Genomic DNA, 23,383 nt, shown 5'->3' on the forward strand with positions numbered 1-23,383 from the left:
TCATATCGTCCACTAATGAGATGGGGACTCTTGACTATCTCGCTGTGGGCGGTGATGATTGTAAAAAAGGAGATATGCGTTTACGATTAAGGTCTTCAATCTGTTGGCCATAGATAACCAATCATGTGCAGCATCGCCAAACATGTACAAATGATATTACTAGTAGATGTCTATCCTTTCTCGATATATGAGATGATTTGTGAGCATGTGCTTATGATGTGGTGAATAGCTCGATAAACATATAATGATAATTTATAACTATGGCACTGTGGGAGCATGAGAGAAATAATTTGATAGTTTAAATAATGTACAAAATGTGTTCCCTTATTATCATATGTAAGTTGTAGATATTAATTTGATAAACATGTTGTATGGATGCACTATTATGATCATATTAGTATATACATACATTGTGTAATATTTTTTCTTACACTACTTTTAGACTATATATGTATATACTTGTTGAGCTTTTTGCTTACCACTTTTGGTGAAAATATTTTTAAATTAATAGATGATCCCGAGACCATGGAGGAGCTAGAGAAGATTTGTTTACCGTTTCTTTTATCTATTTCTGTTATTGTAAACTAAGTCCCTATGCGGGTATTTATTCTATTGTGAGGTTTGGATATGTATTTTAGGACTTGTTTTGGTCTATCTAATTTAAGTTCTATTATTTATGAAAATATGTGGTCTTTATCTGATTATTGTATAGAAAATTGACCAACAGGTCACGTGGAAACCACGTGAATTTTACCCACGTGAGAGATATGTGAAATATTTGGTGGCGAGTGTTTCACTTAGAATTTTTATGATTTTTAGGACAAAGGACGTGAATGTATAGCCTTGTAGCTCAAATGAAAGATAGGAATAACTTGAGAAAATCCAAACTCGATTTGACCCAAATCTAACTAACTCGACCGGATTGTTACCCCTAAGGTCACTTGCTAATACAATTTTAATGCATCTTTTTTCTAAAAAAATATTACAAGATGGATAAGGCTTTTGCAATTATATATTTAATATTTAAATTTATAATAATGGACTTTAGTGTACTTACTATGTAAATTATGGCATTCCATTATAATAAAATATATAGTAATTAAAAAAAGGTACATGTCCTTAATATTAGACGATAAATTAAAAAATTAAATGCAATTAAATCGTAAAAGCCATGGGAGTGCCTAAAAATATCTACTGCTCTCTTTTGGCTTAATGAACCCTCTATTCTAAACTCCTATCTATAAGTCTTTGGCTTTCAGACAAACGAGGTGGAAGTTTGCAAGGCCATACATTTCCCAGTAGCGAGAGCGGCCTTATCAAAGCCCCTCCTATCCCCTTCTTCGCCTCTTACTCCTCCATGGCTTCCCTCATCGGCGTCTCATCCCTACACTTGGCGCCCCCTCTTGAGCTTTCTCGAAGGGTTTCTCCCTCCGAGAGGCCTCACTTCTGCGCCTTTAAGGCTTCCACCGCCGACAAAGGTTTCGGCTCCTGCCGTTGCTCGAGGCCGGCGAGGCGGCGCCCTTTGTTTTTCCCCTCCGCTGTCGCCTCGCCTAATTCGGTGCTCAGCGAGGAGGCGTTCAAAGGGCTCGGCTTGGGGTTGGAGGAGGAGGATGACCGGGAAGAGCAGTATGGTTCGGACTCGTACGAGTCGGAGGAGGGGGAAGGATTTGATGGGGATGAGGAAGAGCTCGCTATTTCCAATCTAGGGTTGCCGGAGCAGCTCGTCAGTACACTCGAGAAGCGTGGGATTACTCACCTTTTCCCCATTCAGGTACGATGAGAGTAGTCATTATTTCTGAAGAGAAATGCTCATCTCGTAAAGTATCAAGACTCCTCCTTTCTATTAGCAAATACCAATTTCAATTATTTATATCCACAATGAAAGCTTATTTTTGTCATTTCATCTATCTTAGGTGCTGTAATTTGATTTCCTTTTTTTTTTGTTTGATATATCTGTTTCTATGACCTCGCGCCGCACCTTGCATTTTATGGTCTAGTTCAATAAAGTTTATACGACAACTGTAATATAATTATATTGGTAGCTTCTTATGCATTAGGTTTGATACCGGTGGACAGCATTTATTGTTCTAATATTGCAAATCATTCTTGTACGCCTTTGATATTGACTGGTTATGTCATAATTTAGGGGATGGTGAAATGTCACGTCGTTCACTGCAAGAATTTCTGATTGCCATCGCCTTCCACTCTATATTTTACTAATTAGATCTTTTGATGTTTATCATCAGTCGTTAGCTTGGCATGTTATATAATTTCTGGCATCACCAAGAGGTATTCTTAACATGGTTTGCTTTCTCTAGAGGTCTGTGTTGCTACCTGCTCTTGAAGGACGTGACCTAATTGCACGAGCGAAGACTGGAACAGGAAAGACGTTGGCCTTTGGAATTCCCATCATCAAGCGTCTTATCGAGGAGGATGAAGGACGAAGCACAAGGTTTTTTTTTCTCAACCATATCCACACATTTTGCATCAAATAATCACCGGCTATTCTTATCTGTCTTATTTTACTTTTCTGAACTAGGCGTTTAGGTCGTCTTCCTCGAGCTCTTGTTCTTGCACCTACTAGAGAATTGGCCAAGCAAGTAGAGAAGGAAATCAAGGAGTCAGCACCATATCTTAGTACTGTATGTGTCTATGGAGGAGTTTCATATAATATCCAACAAAATGCACTCTCTCGTGGTGTTGATGTTGTTGTGGGAACTCCTGGTCGTCTCATTGACTTAATTAAAAACAATAGTCTTCGGTTGGGAGAAGTTAAGTATCTGGTTCTTGATGAAGCTGATCAGATGCTTGCTGTTGGATTTGAGGAGGACGTTGAAGTAATACTTGAAAAGCTTCCGTCAGAAAGACAAAACATGCTTTTTTCTGCAACAATGCCAGGTTGGGTGAAGAAGTTGGCTAGGAGATACCTAAATGATCCTCTGACAATAGACTTGGTACTTTCTTACGCTTATCTTCTTAAGTTTTATTCTTGCTCAGACATTTATCTGTTACTTAGCATTGGGTCTTAATGTTAGATATGTAGATGATGTCTTGTTATGATAATAATCAATGTCTATAACATTCATTACTGAAAAGAATCATAACAATTATTACTTAAAAAAAGTTTTCTTTCCATGTTTCTAACAAAATTGATCCATGGCTTTGTGAATATGTAAGAAGTACACTTTTCTTTTGTTTTTATGACAAAACTGGTCTATGATTGTATAGATACCTGAGAAGTATGGACAGTATAGTAAGCGAGTTGTTTCCATATTTATATATATTGGATTTTCAATTAGTTGACTTAAACTTCTTCACATGTATCTAGTTGATCTAAATAAATGAAGAATCATAATTATGGCTTAGGTACACATAAGTTACTCTTTGGGTACTTGGATAACGGGAGTTGGAACGATAATGGTTGATTTGTTTATTTTGGGTTTGAGCAGGAAATTCCACCAATGATTAGTGTTGACTATAGATTTTCGTATTCACAAGTTATGACACTATGAATATAAAGTAGGCTATATTGGAACTTATATGATAATACAGCAATAATAACTAAGCACTTCCTAGTTCTCTTCCAACTAAATGGGTTTGAATAAAATCTATCCTTTTCCATCATTCATCGATATTTACTGAAACAGTCTATTTGGAGCATATGTGGTTTCAAATTTTAACCTTCTATGTTTATTAAGATCCATTTTTATTAATGGACAAGAACCAATTACTTTTCCTCAAGTTAAGTCTATATAGTTGGATCATGTTGCATCAAGTTAGCTTAACAAGAAAAAATATTGTTGGATAATGACTCGATGGCATTCAGCAATATTTATTTGTAGGATAGACACTAGACCAGTGCTGGACGACACCTGTATCTCCTTCCTACATAGTGAAAGGATTGTTGGATTGAAGTATTAAACAGAAGGGCAGAAAACTCTGTGAGAAATGGAGGGAAGAGACTTTCTATCTTAGTCCATCTTGCCAGATTTTGAACCCATTGTTGTAGTTTGATTATTTCTTTTCCTTTGTTTTGGGAGTTGATAGTTATTCAAGCATCTAGATTGGATTTAGAAAGTTCCTTCAACGATGAGCTATGGCTTTTTGGTCAATGCGGATTTCTCATATTTGTAGTTGAGTAACCTCTTGATATGGTTGAGAAAAGAAAAAAAAAATTAATGGAATCAACAGACAATAGAAGAAATGAACATTTCAATTATCCCATTCTTGGTTAAAAACACTCAGAAATTAGAAGCACTGGTGTAGAGAGGCTAATGCTCTACTGCTGGACTGGCCAAAAGGAAAGGAGCCCAAGGGGTGGAGCCTAGCTAACCACTGAAGGTGTTTCATTCTGACTGACAACATAATCAATGTTATTAGGTGTCAAGAAGCAGGATGGTGGTGAGGTGTTGAGGGTGCATGTCTTCTGTCAGCTTTTGAAATACCCGATGCAGCATATGCGACAGTACCCTTGCAAGCTCTCGCACATTTGGAGGTGGTGTGGCTACCAGATTTCTTGCTAAGGACTGTAGCTTCTGCTTCCTCCCATCTCGTACAAGCTCTTGCTCTAGGCTCTAGAAACAGCTGAAAAAGTCGAAACTAAGCTCAAATGATCATTTTTCAGCTGAAATTTCAAAAGCATTTCGGAATGGGGCAGAAAAATGTGGCTACTGATTAGTAAAGGGGCTGAAATTTGCTAGTTTAGGGTTAGTTGAGGAACTTGATTCTAGGTATACCTTGTTGGTTCACTTTCTACAAATCTAGAGACCTATAAAATATAAACTAGTCATAGTTACTTTGATTGATATGGAATGAACCAAATTAAGTACTTGGGGTTAGTCAAAAGGTACCCAAAAAGTGACAAACCTGTAATAACCTACACTTGTAAATCAAATTGATACCAGACTTGACACCTCACTCATATTTATACCTCTAATCAACCGTCGACATGTGTGAATTGTTAGTTTTTACTTTCCCAAGCTGTTATGTTCATCTACTGTTGGTCTACAAGCAGCAATTTCAGCATCCGTCAATGGGCATCTATAATGGTCGACAAGAACTTCCCTTAGTTGCCTGACTTAGTTTCACATCAGTAGAATGAGGTTGACTAGGTTTTACTAGGCTTAGAATTGTGCTACAATTAGTCACAAAGGCCTTATAATGAGTTGAAATTCCCCAAAACATGAAGCATAATATTATTTGTTGCACAGCTACTCCACAGACCTGGCTAGGCCAAATAAAAGGCTGATGATGAGCCAACTATAACACAGACAATGAGGCAGTAGATGTGATCCTGTGCCACTACTGGTTTGTGTTTGCATAGCTAGTGGAATCTTTCGCTTATGGTGTACCAAAGTCATTACATTGATTTCAGTTTTAAGCCATACTTTAGATTCAATTATATCGTCCAGATTACACATCATGGAGCCATTTGGCATCAGCTATTTGTATTATTGCATATGCTAGGGAGGGAAGGTAAGAGACATTAAGAATGAGTAGATGGGAGAATGAGAACCTTAAGAAGGGAGATGGTTATTTCTTTCATTTTCACACTTTCCTCTTCTCGTCTTTGCACAGCTATTGGAGTCTCTTTGTTGATCTATGGCATTTGAGTTTTACTTTTACCCTGTTATCCTCTGAGCATTAGGCAGTTGACATCTTCCGTTTCCAATCTATGCTGCCTGTATCTCATTACCTTTGGAGGCTTTTGATGATTCGATGGCCTCCTCATCATCGTTGTTAATGCATCTGCCGTGGCCAGGACTTTGTTGCCTTATTTATGGTCTCTGTCTTTTACCTCATTATCCTGTGGTTTTAGCCCTTACGTTAGTATCTCTGTCTGGGATAAGTTTCTTGATCATCTTTAGCCCCAAAACTTCTCCTCTAACACATCTTTTACTGCCATTCCAAATTTGGCTTTCAATTGGTTTGTGTTAGACTTAGTATGAATTAGAAAAATGGAAAACATACTATCTGATTTAGATGACTAATTGTTCATGTGCGTCCAATATTTCATGATTCTCACATCCATATTATAAAAGAAAAAAGCTTCTCATTATTGGTATCTTCATATCATCTCCTACATTTGCTACTATGTCAGTTTGTCTAATTAGTAATCCAATTGTTGTAAGACAGTGCTGGACACACACACACACGGGTGCATATATATTGTTCATTTTTTGTTCATTCCACGGTAATCTTTGCCAGTCTTTTTATGTTTATTTATGTTATATCTAGGTTGGTGATCAAGATGAAAAGCTTGCTGAAGGAATTAAACTTTATGCTATACCAACAACTGCAAGTTCAAAACGTACAATCCTCAGTGACCTAATTACGGTATGTCTACTACATGGACATTTTTTTTCATTTTATTTACTTCTTAGTTTTGTCTTATCATTCCAACTTCCAGCATTTATGATGCCTTATCTATAGGTTACTAAATCATTGACTTAATAAATTTTATTGACAGCTTAATTATTCTCTTCTTGCACATAAATTTTAGTATTCAAAATATAATTTTGTAAATTCGCTGGACTTCAATCCGAAATTTGGTCTGGAGGGAGGAATCATTTTCTTATCTGGCTTTGCAGAATCCTTTCTGAATAGTAACTTGTATATTGAAAATTTGAAATACAATAAACTGTATTTTGCTGCATTCCTTTTTTTTTTCTTTGTTTCATATTAATTCATGTTTTTATTTTTTGTTGTTGTATTCTAGTCCCTTTCTCCATTAGTTTTGCTAACTCTATGCTATATATCTGTTGCTTAATAGTTAATACATACTTATATGCCCACTTAATGACAAGTTTTAGGCAATGGACGATTCCAGCTTCAGAGGAAAATGCTGGAGCTTCTTTCATATGGAGTATTTCCAATTGTCATTTAACATTAAGTTATTTGTGTTCTTATGGCCATAAATTTTATTTCTCAGGTATATGCAAAGGGTGGAAAGACCATTGTTTTCACTCAGACAAAACGAGATGCTGATGAGGTATCACTGGCATTAACTAACATTATAGCATCCGAGGCACTTCATGGTGACATATCTCAACATCAGCGAGAAAGGACATTAAATGGCTTCCGCCAAGGGAAGTTTACTGTGCTTGTTGCAACTGATGTTGCTGCTCGTGGTCTTGATATACCAAATGTTGATTTGGTAGGTTCTTGTAATTGCTTCATTGTTGGTTTTTTACATTGCATTCTGATTATTCTACTGGGAGGTTGGTCTTCTGTCTTATTTGCCTTTGTCACTTATCAAGCTGTAGATAATCTGTCTGCAACAAATGTTTATGAACTTTTTTTTCTTCATTTTTTTTTACTACGCAGTAGGAACATATATCTCACCTGGAGGTTATTGGTACAAAGTGATCTCATTAATTGACTAAGCTATGAATTTGGCATTTTATTGCATTAAACAAATTTATTCTGTGGGCTATAAGGCCTTTGGCATTCATTTATATAATTTTAACATAGTTATCCAGATATATGCACAAGGTTCCTCAATTTATCTAAAAGCTGGCCTGCATTATTTTTGTGTCATGCATGATTTTGCTTTTCTCATCTTTATCTTTATTCCACTTTTGGATTCCATACAAAATATTGTTTTTGGTTGCTCTCTAACTATAAAACATTTTTCTGGCTTCTAACTGTTAATGGCCTTGTAATGAGATGTAAGTTTGCCTTTTACCTGCACCCGTTAAAAGTTTATGCAGAAGGATATTGGTAAAGTGAAATGACTAAGGCTTAATAATTGACTAATTGTAGAAAAGTATCTCAATGAAATGGAGAGTCTACTTCGTAACTTTTTCAAAAGAAGTGATCCGTAAACCAGACTTTTGTTATTCATCAAATATATGATGTGTTAAAATTTGTATCAATATCTATGCTATCTAAAGTGGGGATATAGGATAAGTAAGATATCTCAACTCAATGGATACTTTATATATCTTTTTTAACAATTTTTAACTGTAGTTAATTTTCATTTATTAATCTCTTCAGTTTCTTCTAATAACATCTTTTTTTGTATCCCTGGACTTTCATCTTCTTAATGTGAAGTTTTATCTGTTTATGGTTTCCTTAGATTTCTTATACACATGCAGCTTCAGTTCTTTTTTACCATGTCATTTTTATGGTGTAACTCGTACTTCTGTTAACCTGATATACCTGATTAATTGTCAGCTTTTCAGTTTACCATGAATTTAGATCTTGTGCCTTCTGTTAATTAAATCTCCTGTATTATCAATTCCAGTGTACCATCCATTTACGTCTTCACACCTCTTATAGTAGTGATTAGTGGAATTTTTCACTCCACAAATTTGATGTCTGGCACACTCCATGGTCTTGTTGCTTCTTAGAATTTCTTGTCATTGGTAGTTTTACAATAACCCGACATGGGGCTAATGTACTTAGATCATTTCTCATGGATAACAGATTGTGTGAACTCCATTTTGATTGAGTATATTTTGGCTGCTAGGTTGCGTAGGCACTAATTTTCATTTATATCCTCTTATCAAATTCTTATATTTTTCTTCTGATTGAAGCCTCTTTATAATAAAACCTTGGCTAAACATATCTTGTCATAGCTAAAACATACTATGGTATTTGAAGTTGCCCTCAAATATCACCTACAAGTTTGAGCCACTTTGTCATAGCTAAACATATCTTAGAGAGAGGAAGAAGTCAACAGAACAAACAGTAGCGGATAATATAGTAATGGATGCATATTTGAATGAGTTCCTTAGAGTGTATGAACTAAGGAGTCATATCTATGTGCTTGCTGAAATCAAGCCAGGCTGATTTAGTGCATAAAAGATGAAATTGCCCTTAAATGCCACATGGATGAAAATATCTGCTAGTACGTAATGTATAATTTTTGAAGTATACCAATCTAGAAGTCCAAGCTGCACTTTGTCCCACCTAAACATATCTTAGAGAGATGAAGAAGTTAACATAACAAAGAATAGCAGGTGATAATGATATATAATGGATGCTTATATGAATGAATTCCCTGAATGAACTTGGAGAATCGGAGCAGAACGATTACTACTTTTGTGATTGAATGACATACCTTTAGGATATATTTGAGCAAGAGAAAGTTAAATCCCTTATATTTGCTGTGGAAAAAACTAGTAGGTTCTCTATTTATTACTTAATTTTCCATTTACCTATGCCACAATCACTTGATATAACCTTTCTGATTTTAGTGCTAACATAACCTACAAGTATCTTTTAAAGTTAGATGCAAAATCTCATTGTCCTTTGGGCCTTTGAATGCTCTTGTTTTCCTAGATTGCCCCTTCAAGTACCTGATTAGTCTCACATGATCTAAGCATAATTCAAACCCCTGTCAATCGGCACATTGATTACAAGATTGCTAGGAATGGTTAAGGCTCATCATTGAATTTTTCTTTGATATGGTAGCCTCAGTATTTCTGGATATTGCTAACTTGATCTTCTGGAGTACATTTTTGGAAGTACATTTTTTAGTTTCCTTTTATGATCTTCTGGAGTAAACAACCAAATATCTTAAAAGGTTCTTCCTTGTGCAGATTATTCATTACGAACTGCCGAATGACCCTGAAACATTTGTGCATCGCTCTGGTCGTACAGGACGTGCTGGAAAAGAAGGCAATGCAATTTTGATGTTTACTAGTAGACAGAGAAGGACTGTAAAGTCCCTTGAGCATGATGTAGGATGCAGGTTTGAGTTTATAAGCCCTCCGCAGATGCATGAGGTGTTGGAGTCTTCTGCAGAGCAAGTTGTTGCTACTCTTCAGGGTGTTCACCCAGAATCAATACAATACTTTCTTCCTACAGCTGAAAGATTGACCGAAGATCTAGGGTCAAATGCTCTTGCTGCTGCCTTGGCACATTTGAGTGGATTTTCTCAACCACCTTCCTCACGTTCTCTCATCAGTCATGAGCAGGTAAAAAGTAACTGCATGTCTGGTTTTTAGTTTATATGGTTCCTCTGCAACTTCTGGCATTCTTGGACCTAAAGCCTGATTTAGCTAGTATTTCTCAGTTGCCGTATAAATTGTTTTGACTTTCTCCAACTGATATGAGCTATATTCTACTTGAACAATCAAGTTCCAGAACCCTAAACTAGTTGGTTCAGGATCATGTTGGGAGCTGTCTATTTATATGTGCATCCATACGCCTTTTCTCATATTTAGCTTTTATCTTTGCGTGTCTTCTCAGAAATTCTGATCTTCAGTTATATCATATGCAGGGATGGGTGACATTGCAATTAAAACGGGAACCAGGGTATTCAAGAGGTTTCTTTTCTGCTAGATCTGTTACAGGGTTTCTTTCTGATGTTTATCCTGCTGCTGCTGATGAAGTTGGCAAAATATACTTAGTTGCAGATGAAATGGTGTGTATCTGTTGGTTAATATCTCACAATATTTACCTAATAACATCTGCTATAATGTCTAATTCATGTTTTTATTCTATAGCTGACACAGAAATTTAACTATTTTGAGGAAGATAGATTTGTGCTCAATCCATCTGTACTAGATTCTCAAACATGTATTCTAACTTCTGAGTACTGCCCAAGAAATTCTTTTTAAAAGAAAAAGAATTATATGTCAAAGATGGAAATTCAATAATACATCCAACTTAATTTTCTTCACATGATGCCAGGTAGAATGATATAACTTTCTCATTTGTTGTAAACGACTACAAAGAGAACCCTTAATCCATAATGTTATGTATATGACTAAATCAGAATTTAGCATGATATAAAAAGATAACAGTATTGTGAATAATTGTGAAAAAATGCTGGCCCTTTGTCAGGATAGCTCAAGTTCGTGTAGGTTATGCCTGCCCATTGTTGTTCACTTGTTTGAATCTTCTCTTCTGCTTTCAGAAAATTTATTACTTTAATACTTCTGATGCTTTAGTCTTATTGTTTTTTTCTGCATAGTATGACAACAACCATCTTTTTCTGCCATATCATATGCTTACATGCATTCTTATGTTTCTAATAAAATGACAACCATCTGTTTTGTACTTTAGCTGTATCGCTGCATTCCTGTTTATATATTTGAGCAATTACTTTTTATTTTTCTCTGTTGCAGGTCCAAGGAGCAGTTTTTGATTTACCTGAGGAAATTGCAAAAGAACTACTGAATAAACAGTTACCACCTGGGAACACCTTATCAAAGGTCACAAAGGTAATTTTGACCTTTTATTCTCCTCTTTCTACCTTTTTGGTTATAATACAAAACTTTACGTAACTGTATGCTACCCTGCCTCATGTCTGACAAGATAAGTTATGTAAAGTGATACCATTTATCAATGGTACATATTAATTTGCCTCATAAGATATGTTTGTTGAGGTATTGTTTTCACATTGTTTTTGTCTCTCTGCAAAAATACTAAAGAATCAGGTAAATTATTCATTTGGACTTACCTGTTTGGTAATCTAATACTCAAGGAAAGAGTCTTCTAGAATACATTTCTTATATGCTCTTCTCTTGCCTTGTCTTTGGGTTGAGTGGTACATACAACAAACATGAGAGATACTTACAGAATTGCTAAGCTGATCAATACATGTGCTTTTTCTATGGACTATGTGCAGTTGCCTGCTTTGCAAGATGATGGTCCTCCGACTGACAATTATGGTCGGTTTTCAAATCGGGACCGAAGTTCCAGAGGTGGTTTCAGAGATCGTGGTTCCAGATCTTCTAGAAACTGGGGTGGCCGGGACTCCGATAGTGATGATGGTTTTCGCCGTGGTGGCAGTAGCTACAGAACTGACAATAGCTGGTCTAGAATGTCCAGACGTAGTGATGATGCGCCAATTGGTGGTAGAAGATTTAACAGGTCATCATCCTTTGGAAGTAGGTCGTCATCCTTCGGGAGTAGGGACAGGTAGTGATGATGGTTATAAATTATCTCTGGATCTGCTTACAAATTTTTTGGTGGTTCCAGAATTTTTTTTCTATCAAACTGATGACATTTCTGTGTGATGTGCTTAATGCAGTAAGTTCATCATTGGAGTTTCACCTAACTTGCCAGATAGGTGTTAGTAAAATTAAGACAAGATTCTGTTCATCTTATGAAATTTCTCTTTCTGGTCCATAATAAACCAATACCGCCTGATTTTTATCTGTCACTGGAAGTCTTTTTGGCAACTGATTCTTAGTGGTTATCACCTTAACTGCCACACTAAAACAGTGTAAGTCAATTCTCACAAAATGTGACTGACAGTGATTCAGGTCATTCTTTAGCAGTACAATGCATAATGTTATCTCCCATTCTCTTTTCTAACATTCTAGCACTATCAACTCTTCCTGTACATAACCACATAAACTTTAAAAACAAGAAGCTGAGAGTTTGATTAGAATATGAAATCTTAACCAACTGCTAAAGGGCATGATTTCTTGGAAAATTTGTCTTTGAAAGATTAACTGAGGAACCTTGCAAGTTCATTTGGACATTATTCCAAAAAAAATATGTTTAGTATAATTTATGTTACAGTTAGAGAAGGCAGTGATTTGCCAAAAGCTATTGCAATGAATGCCACCTAAGCTGATTATCTATTTTTGTGTACCTCACAGAAAGATACATGCTTATTGTGATTGTCTGTGATTTCTGAGCTAGCATCCTATGATGTAACAGGAGCTTTGGAGGTGCCTGCTTCAACTGTGGCAGAACTGGGCATCGAGCATCGGAATGTCCAAACAACTAACTAGGTGAAGAAATACTGCCTTTTCAGAATTGTGGAGATGCTCTTCATAGTAGAGCTTGATGTGCAGTCCTGATTCTGACGAGATTTATAAGTGACTACTCAATAACCAAAAGCGAGCATTTGTTGCTCCCAGGCTGCACTTCATATCTCCGAGATTATGCTGGCGGATTAGGGATTTGAAGGATATCATAGGGCACTATGAAATACAATATTCTTGGCAAGGCTTCCACATCAAGACTCAAGACTAAAAGAAGATAAAGGATGCCCCCTTTCTTACTAGTTCAATCAGAAATGTTCTATATATATGTCTTATTTTTTCTATTGATGGTTGAAGGTTCCTGGCAGTGGAATGCTAAGAGATGATGCATGAACAATTGCATAGGATAGCTACAGTTCATCAGTATTTTTCTTGTATCACATATATATTACCTACCCAGATGTCCTGTTTTGACACTTTGGATATTGCAGACTGGTGGAACAGAAGGGTCTTCTTAGCCTGAATGTATTTATAATTTTCATTATCAACTATTTTTTGCACTAAACTAGATAAGTAAGCAGTGAACTTTGAAGTTCGAATGGGGGAAATTGATTCTGGCCTGCCAATCTTTTCATTTAGTTGGCTGTTAAAGAAGAAAGCGTCTATTAATAAGGAGGTAAAAGGGGTAATTATATGCTTGCAATCAAGTTTTTGTGAGAGGAAGTAGGGTAATAACCCATTGCCCAGTTAAAGTAGAATTAATTAGATCAAGAATTATGGCATGGATCTCCAGACCTAAGCTCTGCTGGCACTTGTAGTGCCGAGTTGGTATATTAGGGCCGGCCTGAGAAGAGATACTTTATCAACCTATTGGAATACTAGCTCAAGGCATGAAAAACAAGCACCAAATCAACTGTCTTCATCTATAAAAGAAGTTTACAAAGCAAGAATGGAGCAAATTAACCCACCAGTAAATTGAGCAAATTAACACAATAATGGAGCAAGCCGACCATTAGACATCAAGTTTTTTATTGAGGGGAAAGCCCATGCATAGTGAAGATCCCATTCATAATATCAAAAGGCTAGGAAGATATGCGTAACTCAAATATACAAGTATAGTGGCCAACAACAATTAGAGAGCGACGGAGTCCATTTACTGCTGCTGCTGCAGGTCTTGCTCAACTATCCTCTTGACAACATCACGCTGAATGCCAATATCAGATACATATCGGCCAATGCAGTACATGCCACCGGCTAACACTGTCGTTAATCCAGGAGCACCAGTTGCCAGATTACGAAGAAGTGAAGATGTTTTACTGCACTGATCCCAGCAACCATGAATGCCATGAGGTCCGAAGTTAACCGAATTCAGTACCCACAAGCAGTCCTGTCTTGCAGTATATATATGGCGAAGTTCTCGCAGTTTCTTCTTGAACGAGCAGTACGTGCCAAATCCATTACCAAGGAGATAATTGGCACGATGGAGGAAGTAAGCTGGGGAGACGGAGTAGTGGAAAAGGTAGTGGCATATTGAAAGAAATAAGAAAAGAAGAAGAAGCTGGAGATGATGATATTACTTCCTCCAGTGCTATGCAAACTCAATGATATCAGAGAAATAATTTAGAATGAGTGTCCAGAGAGGCGAATATATAAATACCATGCTCTAATATCGTCAGAGCTTTTTTAAAAGAGTGTAAGATGTCCTCAGTGATAGCTCTAATTTTCCTATGTGATTGGGTAACTCCATTCAGCACTTTGGTTATAATCTACGAGTCAGCTTTTATCCATAATTTGGTAATGCTCAACTTCACTACTATCTTAATAGCAGATTGAATACTTGTTGCCACGACAAGAATGACTGCAACACTAGCAACCTACAAGGATAGAAAAACCATTAAGTAGCCTAGCCACAAAACAGATCCCACTTATTGATTTACACCCATCTATTAGGTAAATTAAATCACCAATTTTTGGGGGCTAAGTGCGGTTTGTTTTGTAACTATTAATGACTTTTGTTCAAAATTAATCGGTGGCTAAATTTATCGATAATTTCCTAGCCTTATTTGCAAACTCTTTTAGGTTGCTAAAAAGCACTTTATTTATTCTTTTTTAGATCTGGCAGTGAACGTCAGCGGAGACCAACTTTAACGAAACCTAATTTACTACGACCAGACCTCATCCTTGTAGAGCCAATTTTCATTTCCCCAAGTTTCCACATTGAGCAATTATACCTGAAACCTTTCTCCAAAGGCATTCCACAGATTTGTAGCAAAAGTGCAATAATAAAAAATATGGAAAATAGATTTGGGCGGTCCTAGTCAGAGATAAGGCTCAATTGAAAGAGAATGTCATCCGTTTGAATTCTACCCTAGCAAACTTTCCATAATAACATTTTTATCTTAGGCGACATGCTTAATTTTCATAGATAATTCCACCCCTTCCACGGATGCTCATTGGTAGTAGGATAATGTAAAAGAGCAATGACACTTTTAGCCGTAGCCGACTCACTAGGATAGGGGCCCCTACCGAGATGTTTGATTTATCCATCTCAAGGAGATAGATGTTAAAAATTTTCTCACTAAGATTAATGCCAAACTTAGTGCAAATTTGATCAACATCCTAAGTCCCATTCCATATGATTTCACTGACTTTTTCACTATGTCTGATCTTATCAATGTTCACAAAAGTGGGGTCACCTATTAATAGAAATGTGACCTACCCACAAATTGTCTCACAAATTTGTAATAGCCATTATGGATCCCTTGACAACCTTCATAGAGTCGAAGATCAAATTGTAGCTCCAAGAGCTTTTTGTAGCATTCCTCAAGGGTGGAGACAACCATATCTAGCAATAGCAAAATTTGCCCAAGATAAATTATCCTTATTTAGAATGTCATGGGCCTTTTTTTTTTTTTTTTTTTTGACCAAAGACACTCTAGCAATCCAGTGATCCCTATTACATGACCCCCTTTCTTTTTAAACTTAATAACCTTGTCCAACCTAATTAAGTTAAGGCCTCTGGTATGGTTAGACTTATCACATAAGAATTTACATGAAAGCTTGACAATTCAATCCATTATCGCAAAAGAGGTCTAAGATGAGAGCAAATACACAAGTATCAAATTTAACACGGAGTTCATAAGAGTGACACGCTTCGCTTGCGAGAGTGTGATTCTTTTTTATCCTGTAAATTTAATATCAATTTTAGAGAGAAAATCCTCATAATTATGAAAGAGCAATTGTCGGGGTGAGATTTTAGCTTCAAGATACTTGAAAGGAAAACCTTCCTCTATGGAGCCTAGGAGGGACAAATACCTCCGACCTACTATAATTAATGCACAAATTAGTAAGACTCATATTTTCTAAAATTATTCATAAAATTATTACAATAGAAAATTTACTGGCATTAATACAAATTATTTATGAATTTTAAAAAGGTTGAATATCAGATTTTAATACAGGTTCTTCCATAAGAGCAGAGAAAAGTTAGGAGACTAAAATGACTCGTGACTATCGAAATTGTATTATTCTAAAAATTAATCAAAGGTATCAGTTAGTATAATCAAAAGTACCACTTAATATGACTAAAGTACCGGTTACCGTTTAGCTTTTTAAGTATAATTAGACTCTTTACTTTCTTCTCCATCTCTTAGCTGGTTCATAAATCAAAATAAAAATTTCATTATATTAGTAACAGATAATCATTGCTCTTCTATTTATTTCTTACGATATAAGACGTAGAAATGAAGAAAAAAGTAGATGCTCTAACATTGTGGTGATAAAGCTTCGTTGATCTTGGAGTTGCTATATACTACTATAGATTCAACATCCTAAAGATAAAGCAATAAAAAATAATAATAATTTTACTACAAAGAAAATTGATGCGTCAAACAAATGACTAATTTTTTATTTAATACATATATATAGATGGATCCAAGTAATTTGTTTTACATTTTATGGTGATCAAACTTTATGGACAAGTGCCGCAAGAAAGTAAAGGTAAAGTAAGACCCAAAAGAGAAAGTATATCTTTTATTCCGTAATTAAATAATTGTTAGAGAATACAATAACTTTGTTTAATTACTTTGCTCGTTACTCTGCAATTACATATTTAACATATCAAGTAATTTAGTTCGATCCATGGGGATGGATTATTGGCGAAGCGCTGGATGGCGGCACAGGGGCTTTTATCAAAGAACTCAGGACGCTCTCGCTATTATGTATCGGTGAAACGCCGGATGGCGGCACAGAGGCTTTTATCAAAGAACTCAGGACGCTCTCGCTATTATGTATCGGCGAAATGCCGGATGGCGGCACAGGGGCTTTTATCAAAGAACTCAGGACGCTCTCGCTATTATGTATCGGTGAAGCGCTGGATGGCGGCACAGGGGCTTTTATCAAAGAACTCAGGACGCTCTCGCTATTATGTATCGGTGAAGCGCTGGATGGCGGCACAGGGGCTTTTATCAAAGAACTCAGGACGCTCTCGCTATTATGTATTGGTGAAACGCCGGATGGTGGCACAGGGGCTTTTATCAAAGAACTCAGGACGCTCTCGCTATCATGTATCGGCAAAACGCCGGATGACGGCACAGGAGCTTTTATCAAAGAACTCAGGACGCTCTCGCTATTCTGTATCGGCGAAACACCGGATGGCGGCACAGGGGCTTTTATTAAAGAACTCAGGACGCTCTCGCTATTATGTATCGGCGAAACGCCGGATGGCGGCACAGGAGCTTTTATCAAAGAACTCAGGACGCTCTCGCTATTATGTATCGGTGAAACGCCGGATGGCGGCACTGGAGCCTTGATCAAAGAACTCAGGACATTCTGACTGTTCGGCACCAACCTTTCATTTTTTTCAAGACCTCTCGCCTCTAACAGAGATTGCAAGTGTGAAACGAGCAAGATAGCAAGCAACAATGGTATACACGAATTTCTTGTAGGATTAACTAGCCCCATCCCGGTCAACAACAAAAAAACTCTAAATCCTTATCTCTATCTCTTGACTGAGATGGAGCACGTAAATGGTAATACTAGATATGATGAGAAATAAGGCAAAGGACGGGGATATAAATACAAGTTCGTAGTCTCCCTAATTTTGCATGCATGGTTTGTTCTAACGGTTTGAATGCTATATATGGTCAAACTTTAATGCTATATATGACCATTGCTTATATGGTCATAGTTTCAGTTACTCAACTACGGTTTGAATGCTATGCCTGACTTTAATGTTTCCCAGCTAGGCACATAGCTATACATGGTCAAGCTATATACGTAGCTTCCTTGCCATCGTGAGACGTGCTCCATTTTGTAGATATATATTACACCCCGTGTTTTAGCCCATTTTTTAATTCCACTCCTGTATTTTTAATACAATACCAGAAAGTAATTGAATAGCTCCTATAGTCGTCGTGATCGTTCGTAAGAGCTCTTTTAGGCAACTTAATAACAAATCCTTTATTGATTATAGGCTTGCATCAACAAGTAGTGAAAAATATTTCCCGCACATACATAAAACAAATAGTGAAAAATATATCAATCAATATCCTTTGTCCATGGTGATATTAGCTTTACAATCACAAGGTAAGATGAAATTCTAAAAATTACATTTGGTACTTTGGTTTTGATAAAAGACTCTTAGAATATAAATTTTATATTTTTTGTATGACAATACTGTGATTAGCAATAAGGGTCATAAATATCGAAGCCCAAATTTGAATAATGCCGTCTCTAAAAGAGTTGTAACTCTTAGAAAGTCTTTTAACTTGAATCAAGAGCATTTGGAGAATTGCACAAGTAAAGACCTTTCACAGCAGGTGCATATTTGATTATTTAGAGCTAGCGTGGTGCACTCACTCACTTTGCATTGGTAGAGACAGTTTGTTTGGCATCTTTGAAGTCTCACCATAGTTGATTCTTTTCAGATTTGGGAGGGTGCATACGCACTTTGCAATGGTGGAGATCATTTAAAGCTCTTTGGAGTTCTTGCAATATTTCATTGTTTAGATTTGGTGTATTTTGACACGAATTTGCAGGCGGTGCGTTTTAGGATTTGCAATCACTTTGTAGTTGCAGAGAAAAATTTGTTTGAAGTCTTGACGTTCTCGCCAAGGTGAAGAATTAGTAAAGATTGGCTCAAATAAAAACCTTGTTCGAACGACCTTGCTGTAGACTAATGTTCTTGGCTAAATGTGTTGAGGCGTTCAAACTTGCCTTGGAGGCGTTCGAACCCCAAAGCCTGAGAAGATTTGCACTTTGCAGGCATTTGAGCAGTCTTATAGACATCCAAACACCCTCATGCATTCCACTTTGGCATTCAACAGGCGTTTGAACGGGCCAACAAGCATTCGAACGCTCTATGGGTTTTATTCAACCTCAAGTCAGCTCTATAAATAGATAAGTTAGGTTTTACAATTAGTGGTGTGTGAGAAAAAAAGAAGGAGAAACCTAAGAGAGAGCCACCATTGTATTGAAAGAGTTTGGAGAGGAAAAATCCTTTGTATTTACACTATTTACAATGGATTAGTGGATTGAAGCTTTACGCCCCATGGATTTAGGTATATAGTCGAATCATGTAAATCTTGTCTCTCTTTCTTCTTGTAGTTTGCATTTATTTAGAGTCCTTATTTATGAATAGCTTGGGTATTAGAAGATCTCTATGCATAACATCTTAATTATGAATTTTCTATTAGTGATGTTAGCTTTGCTAATATTTGATTTATCCTAATATATTGCTACTCCTATTGAATTTGTTTGTGCACAACATGATTAGTGCTTGGTCGACGCCCACAAATTTATAATGGAACTCAGGAGTTCGACATTTCTTGAGTCCGTGCCAACTTTCCTTCAATGGCCTTGAGGTTTCAAGAACTTGAAAGCTTGAGAACACGTATGTATCAGAAGTTTTGTTCAAATCCATCGTCTTAATTCTCGGATGTGATCAAGTCTGGAAGGAGAGTTCATGGTGAGAATTTACAATGTATGATTTGATTTCTTGAAGTTTGAAGTCAAACATAATGGACTCTTATGAATTGGTATACTTCGTTTTAACCACCACTTGAATCGTTTTGAGTAGTTGTTCGGTAAACAAGAATTAATAAGATTTGGATACTGGAAAAGTATAAAACGAGAATGTTTGTAGGCTATCAAATGAAATTACCTTGCTCATCTCATAGGGGAAAAAAAGGAAATAATCTTGACTTCATATTAATATATTAGTTTGAAATGGACTAAATTATAATAATTTAGCAGCTCTATTAATATTATTAGTCAAGTATTCATTTCTTAAGAGGTCAAACTCTATATCTTTCGCTTTCTTAGTTTTCAAGTACACACACCTATAATTTAGTCTAACTTTAATTTAGTTTTAGGGTTAAATGCATTTTACTTCCTGTACTTATACCTAAAATCACTTTATCACTTGTGATTAAAAGGTGTTAAACCAGTCTCTAAACTTATGACTAAAGTGAAATCGTTAGTTTTTCTGTTAAACTTAACTGAATGTCCTAAAAATGACTAAAATACTTCGATCGTATTTGTTAGAGAAGACGTGCAAATTTTGATATAATGCAGTACAATTACTAAAATAATTATGATGCTTGGTTTTAATTTAACAGAAAAACTAATAATCTTACTTTGGTTATAAATAAAAGGATTAGTTTGATACTTTTCGAAGTATAGAAGGTAAACTGATTTTGAGCATAAATACAAATGGGTAAAATGTATTTGGCCCTTATTTTTATGTATTTATTATATAAGTATTTAATTTTTGTGAGGTCTACATCTTCGGTGTCACCATGCCCTCACTATGAGTAGAGGTAGCAGGTACGCCACCCTGGTTGTGAGATTTTTTTTTTCTTTCTTTTTTGAACGTTAATCTAAGGACCAAAGAAATCTTGACTAGCTGTAGCAAAGTTGTTTCCCTTTTTAAAGTTATCATTCGATATACCTTTACTTGGGGTTAACCTACCCCCATTCTCTACATCACTAACACCCAATGATCCTCCCACAACAAAAACACACCTTGGGAAGGGTTACGTAAGCCACGGCTTGAAATATCTTTTTCGCCTAATAAAGGGGCTGAAAGATCAATTTCTATATAGACCCGTGCGAAGTTTTCCCTCACCCGAGACAAAAATATAAGCATCGATCTTTATAAAACGACTAATATTAGAGGCCACCTCTAACAGATCTTCTGACCTGTAATCGATCGGCAGGCTAACCTAGAATTGGACCTAGATTGGAGCCGATTTGATAACATCTATCAATGGCTAAAAATTTTGCCCTCAATAAATTAAGTTTAACACTAAACATCTAAAGGTCCAGAGCTCTCTTGTAAAAACGTTAATCATATCAGCTTCAAAACTAAATTTAAAAGTGAGAAAACTTGCTGCAATGTCTAGGACTTGTAGGGTTTTCAGTCGGCTTCATCTTCTCATTATTTCCTTGATTAGGTTGGCCAACAACAAGGGACGGCCTTGAAACTTTCTAATGAGAATAAATTTCCATTCCACGCTACTACTTTATAAACTTTTTGGGTCATGGTCCTCTGTATTGAATGATGACGTCTGAATCCTTTTTAAAATGGAGTTATATGTGGGGTATTAACTGGAGCCCTCCTTCCTTACCTGCTCGTGAAACTTTAAACAACGTTTAAGGGGTGAGGACCATATTAAGCTTTGCAGATAAAGATGCACTGTTTTATTCGGCCGCAACATCTTTAGGAGAAGATGCATTAGCCCCAAATTGGATAGGTAAACTCTTAGCTTCACTCCCATTAAGAGGCGCCTCAGCATTTACTTATATCACAAAAAGAGACAATAAGTCCATTTGGAGGCGAGGGAGGGTTAGAAGGCACAGGGGCTTTTATCAAAGAACTCAGGACGCTCTCGCTATTATGTATCGGTGAAGCGCTGGATGGCGGCACAGGGGCTTTTATCAAAGAACTCAGGACGCTCTCGCTATTATGTATCGGTGAAACGCCGGATGGTGGCACAGGGGCTTTTATCAAAGAACTCAGGACGCTCTCGCTATTATGTATCGGCGAAACGCCGGATGGTGGCACAGGGGCTTTTATCAAAGAACTCAGGATGCTCTCGCTATTATGTATCGGCGAAACGCCGGATGGCGGCACAGGAGCTTTTATCAAAGAACTCAGGACGCTCCCGCTATTATGTATCGGTGAAACGCCGGATGACGGCACTGGAGCCTTGATCAAAGAACTCAGGACGTTCTGACTGTTCGGCACCAACCTTTCATTTTTTTCGAGACCTCTCGCCTCTAACAGAGATTGCAAGTGTGAAACGAGCAAGATAGCAAGCAACAATGGTATACACGAATTTCTTGTAGGATTAACTAGCCCCATCCCGGTCAACAACAAAAAACCTCTAAATCCTTATCTCTATATGTTGATTGAGATGGAGCACGTAAATGGTAATACTAGATATGATGAGAAATAAGGCAAAGGACGGGGATATAAATACAAGTTCGTAGTCTCCCTAATTTTGCATGCATGATTTGTTTTAACGGTTTGAGTGCTATATATGGTCAAACTTTAATACTATATATGACCATAGCTTATATGGTCATAGTTTCTGTTACTCAACTACGGTTTGAATGCTATGCCTAACTTTAATGTTTCCCAGCTAGGCACATAGCTATATATGGTCTAGCAATATATGATTTAGATATATACCTTGTTGACCCGGGACGAAACACACAAATCTCTATATACACACATTTACTACATGGGTGAATCCTCACATGGTATATCATGTGACATGTTAGTAACATATTTTCGCAAGGTATATAAAATAAAAGTTCTATACCATAAATATTTTCAAGCAAAAATATAAGTCCGGATACAAATTCCATAAGCCGCAACAAGCCTTCAAGGATATATATTTCCATAATACATCTCAAATCATAACACCCCCACAGAGGCTTAATGCAACTAACAAAAATATATAAACTCTAAAGTGAAGTAAAGACAACTACTCATCGCTATCCTCATCCGTTTCTTCTAACTTTGAAATAATTTCACTAAAAGGTTGTGAGCACTCAGCTCTACGAGTAGAATCCACATGATCTATAACGATGTAATAAATGCAAATAATAAAATAAGCATGTTATAGTTATCATGATCCAATGCATGGCCGTAATTGCTAACAATAAAATAGGCATTTTCTTTACAATGAATTACTTCATGAATGCAAACTATTGAGACTGCATGGTACTATCCTTGAACATGCCAAACTCCTAGTTATATCAAGATAAGCTTACACAAGTACAAAGTTGTGATACAAATCTTTTACTCATACACAATCTCAATCAAAGCATTCACATGTTTGCATAAGTCTCAATGGATAGTTTTCATCATATTCACACAGAGTCATAGAGGGTTAGATATCACATACTCCTAGATAATCTTAATCATGAATTATCATCACATGCTCATTGAGCCATCAACCAAGAGCTATCCGTTATATCACAAACACATGCTCATTCGTCATCTCATGCATCGAGGAGGGATGTAACGGTAATATCACACAAACATCCATGGCGATGCTACATGTGACTAGTTATTTGTGGCCATCAGACTAAGGACCCCAATTGTAAGCTCATATCTCACTCTATCTCAAATCATCACCTCCCATAGTGAAATAGTCAAGAGCCCTCAGCTCATCAATGGATGCAATGACCCTATG

The 23,383-nt window shown here is 36.6% G+C and overlaps 1 protein-coding gene across 1 annotated transcript; it reads left to right on the forward strand.

Moving 5' to 3' along the window:
* Positions 1 to 1,255: 1,255 nt before the first annotated feature.
* On the forward strand, positions 1,256 to 13,247 carry LOC140775490 (DEAD-box ATP-dependent RNA helicase 3, chloroplastic). Its single transcript, XM_073118826.1, has 10 exons — positions 1,256 to 1,771; positions 2,319 to 2,452; positions 2,540 to 2,954; positions 6,238 to 6,336; positions 6,932 to 7,156; positions 9,549 to 9,926; positions 10,232 to 10,375; positions 11,082 to 11,177; positions 11,585 to 11,877; positions 12,628 to 13,247. Exons 1-10 carry the CDS (start codon positions 1,358 to 1,360, stop codon positions 12,695 to 12,697), a joined length of 2,268 nt encoding a protein of 755 aa, XP_072974927.1. The 5' UTR covers positions 1,256 to 1,357; the 3' UTR covers positions 12,698 to 13,247.
* The last annotated feature ends 10,136 nt before the right edge of the window (positions 13,248 to 23,383 follow it).

Source organism: Typha angustifolia, chromosome 14 (assembly GCF_048772165.1).
Source record: "Typha angustifolia cultivar Huaian chromosome 14, ASM4877216v1, whole genome shotgun sequence".
In the NCBI taxonomy this organism is placed as follows: domain Eukaryota; kingdom Viridiplantae; phylum Streptophyta; class Magnoliopsida; order Poales; family Typhaceae; genus Typha; species Typha angustifolia.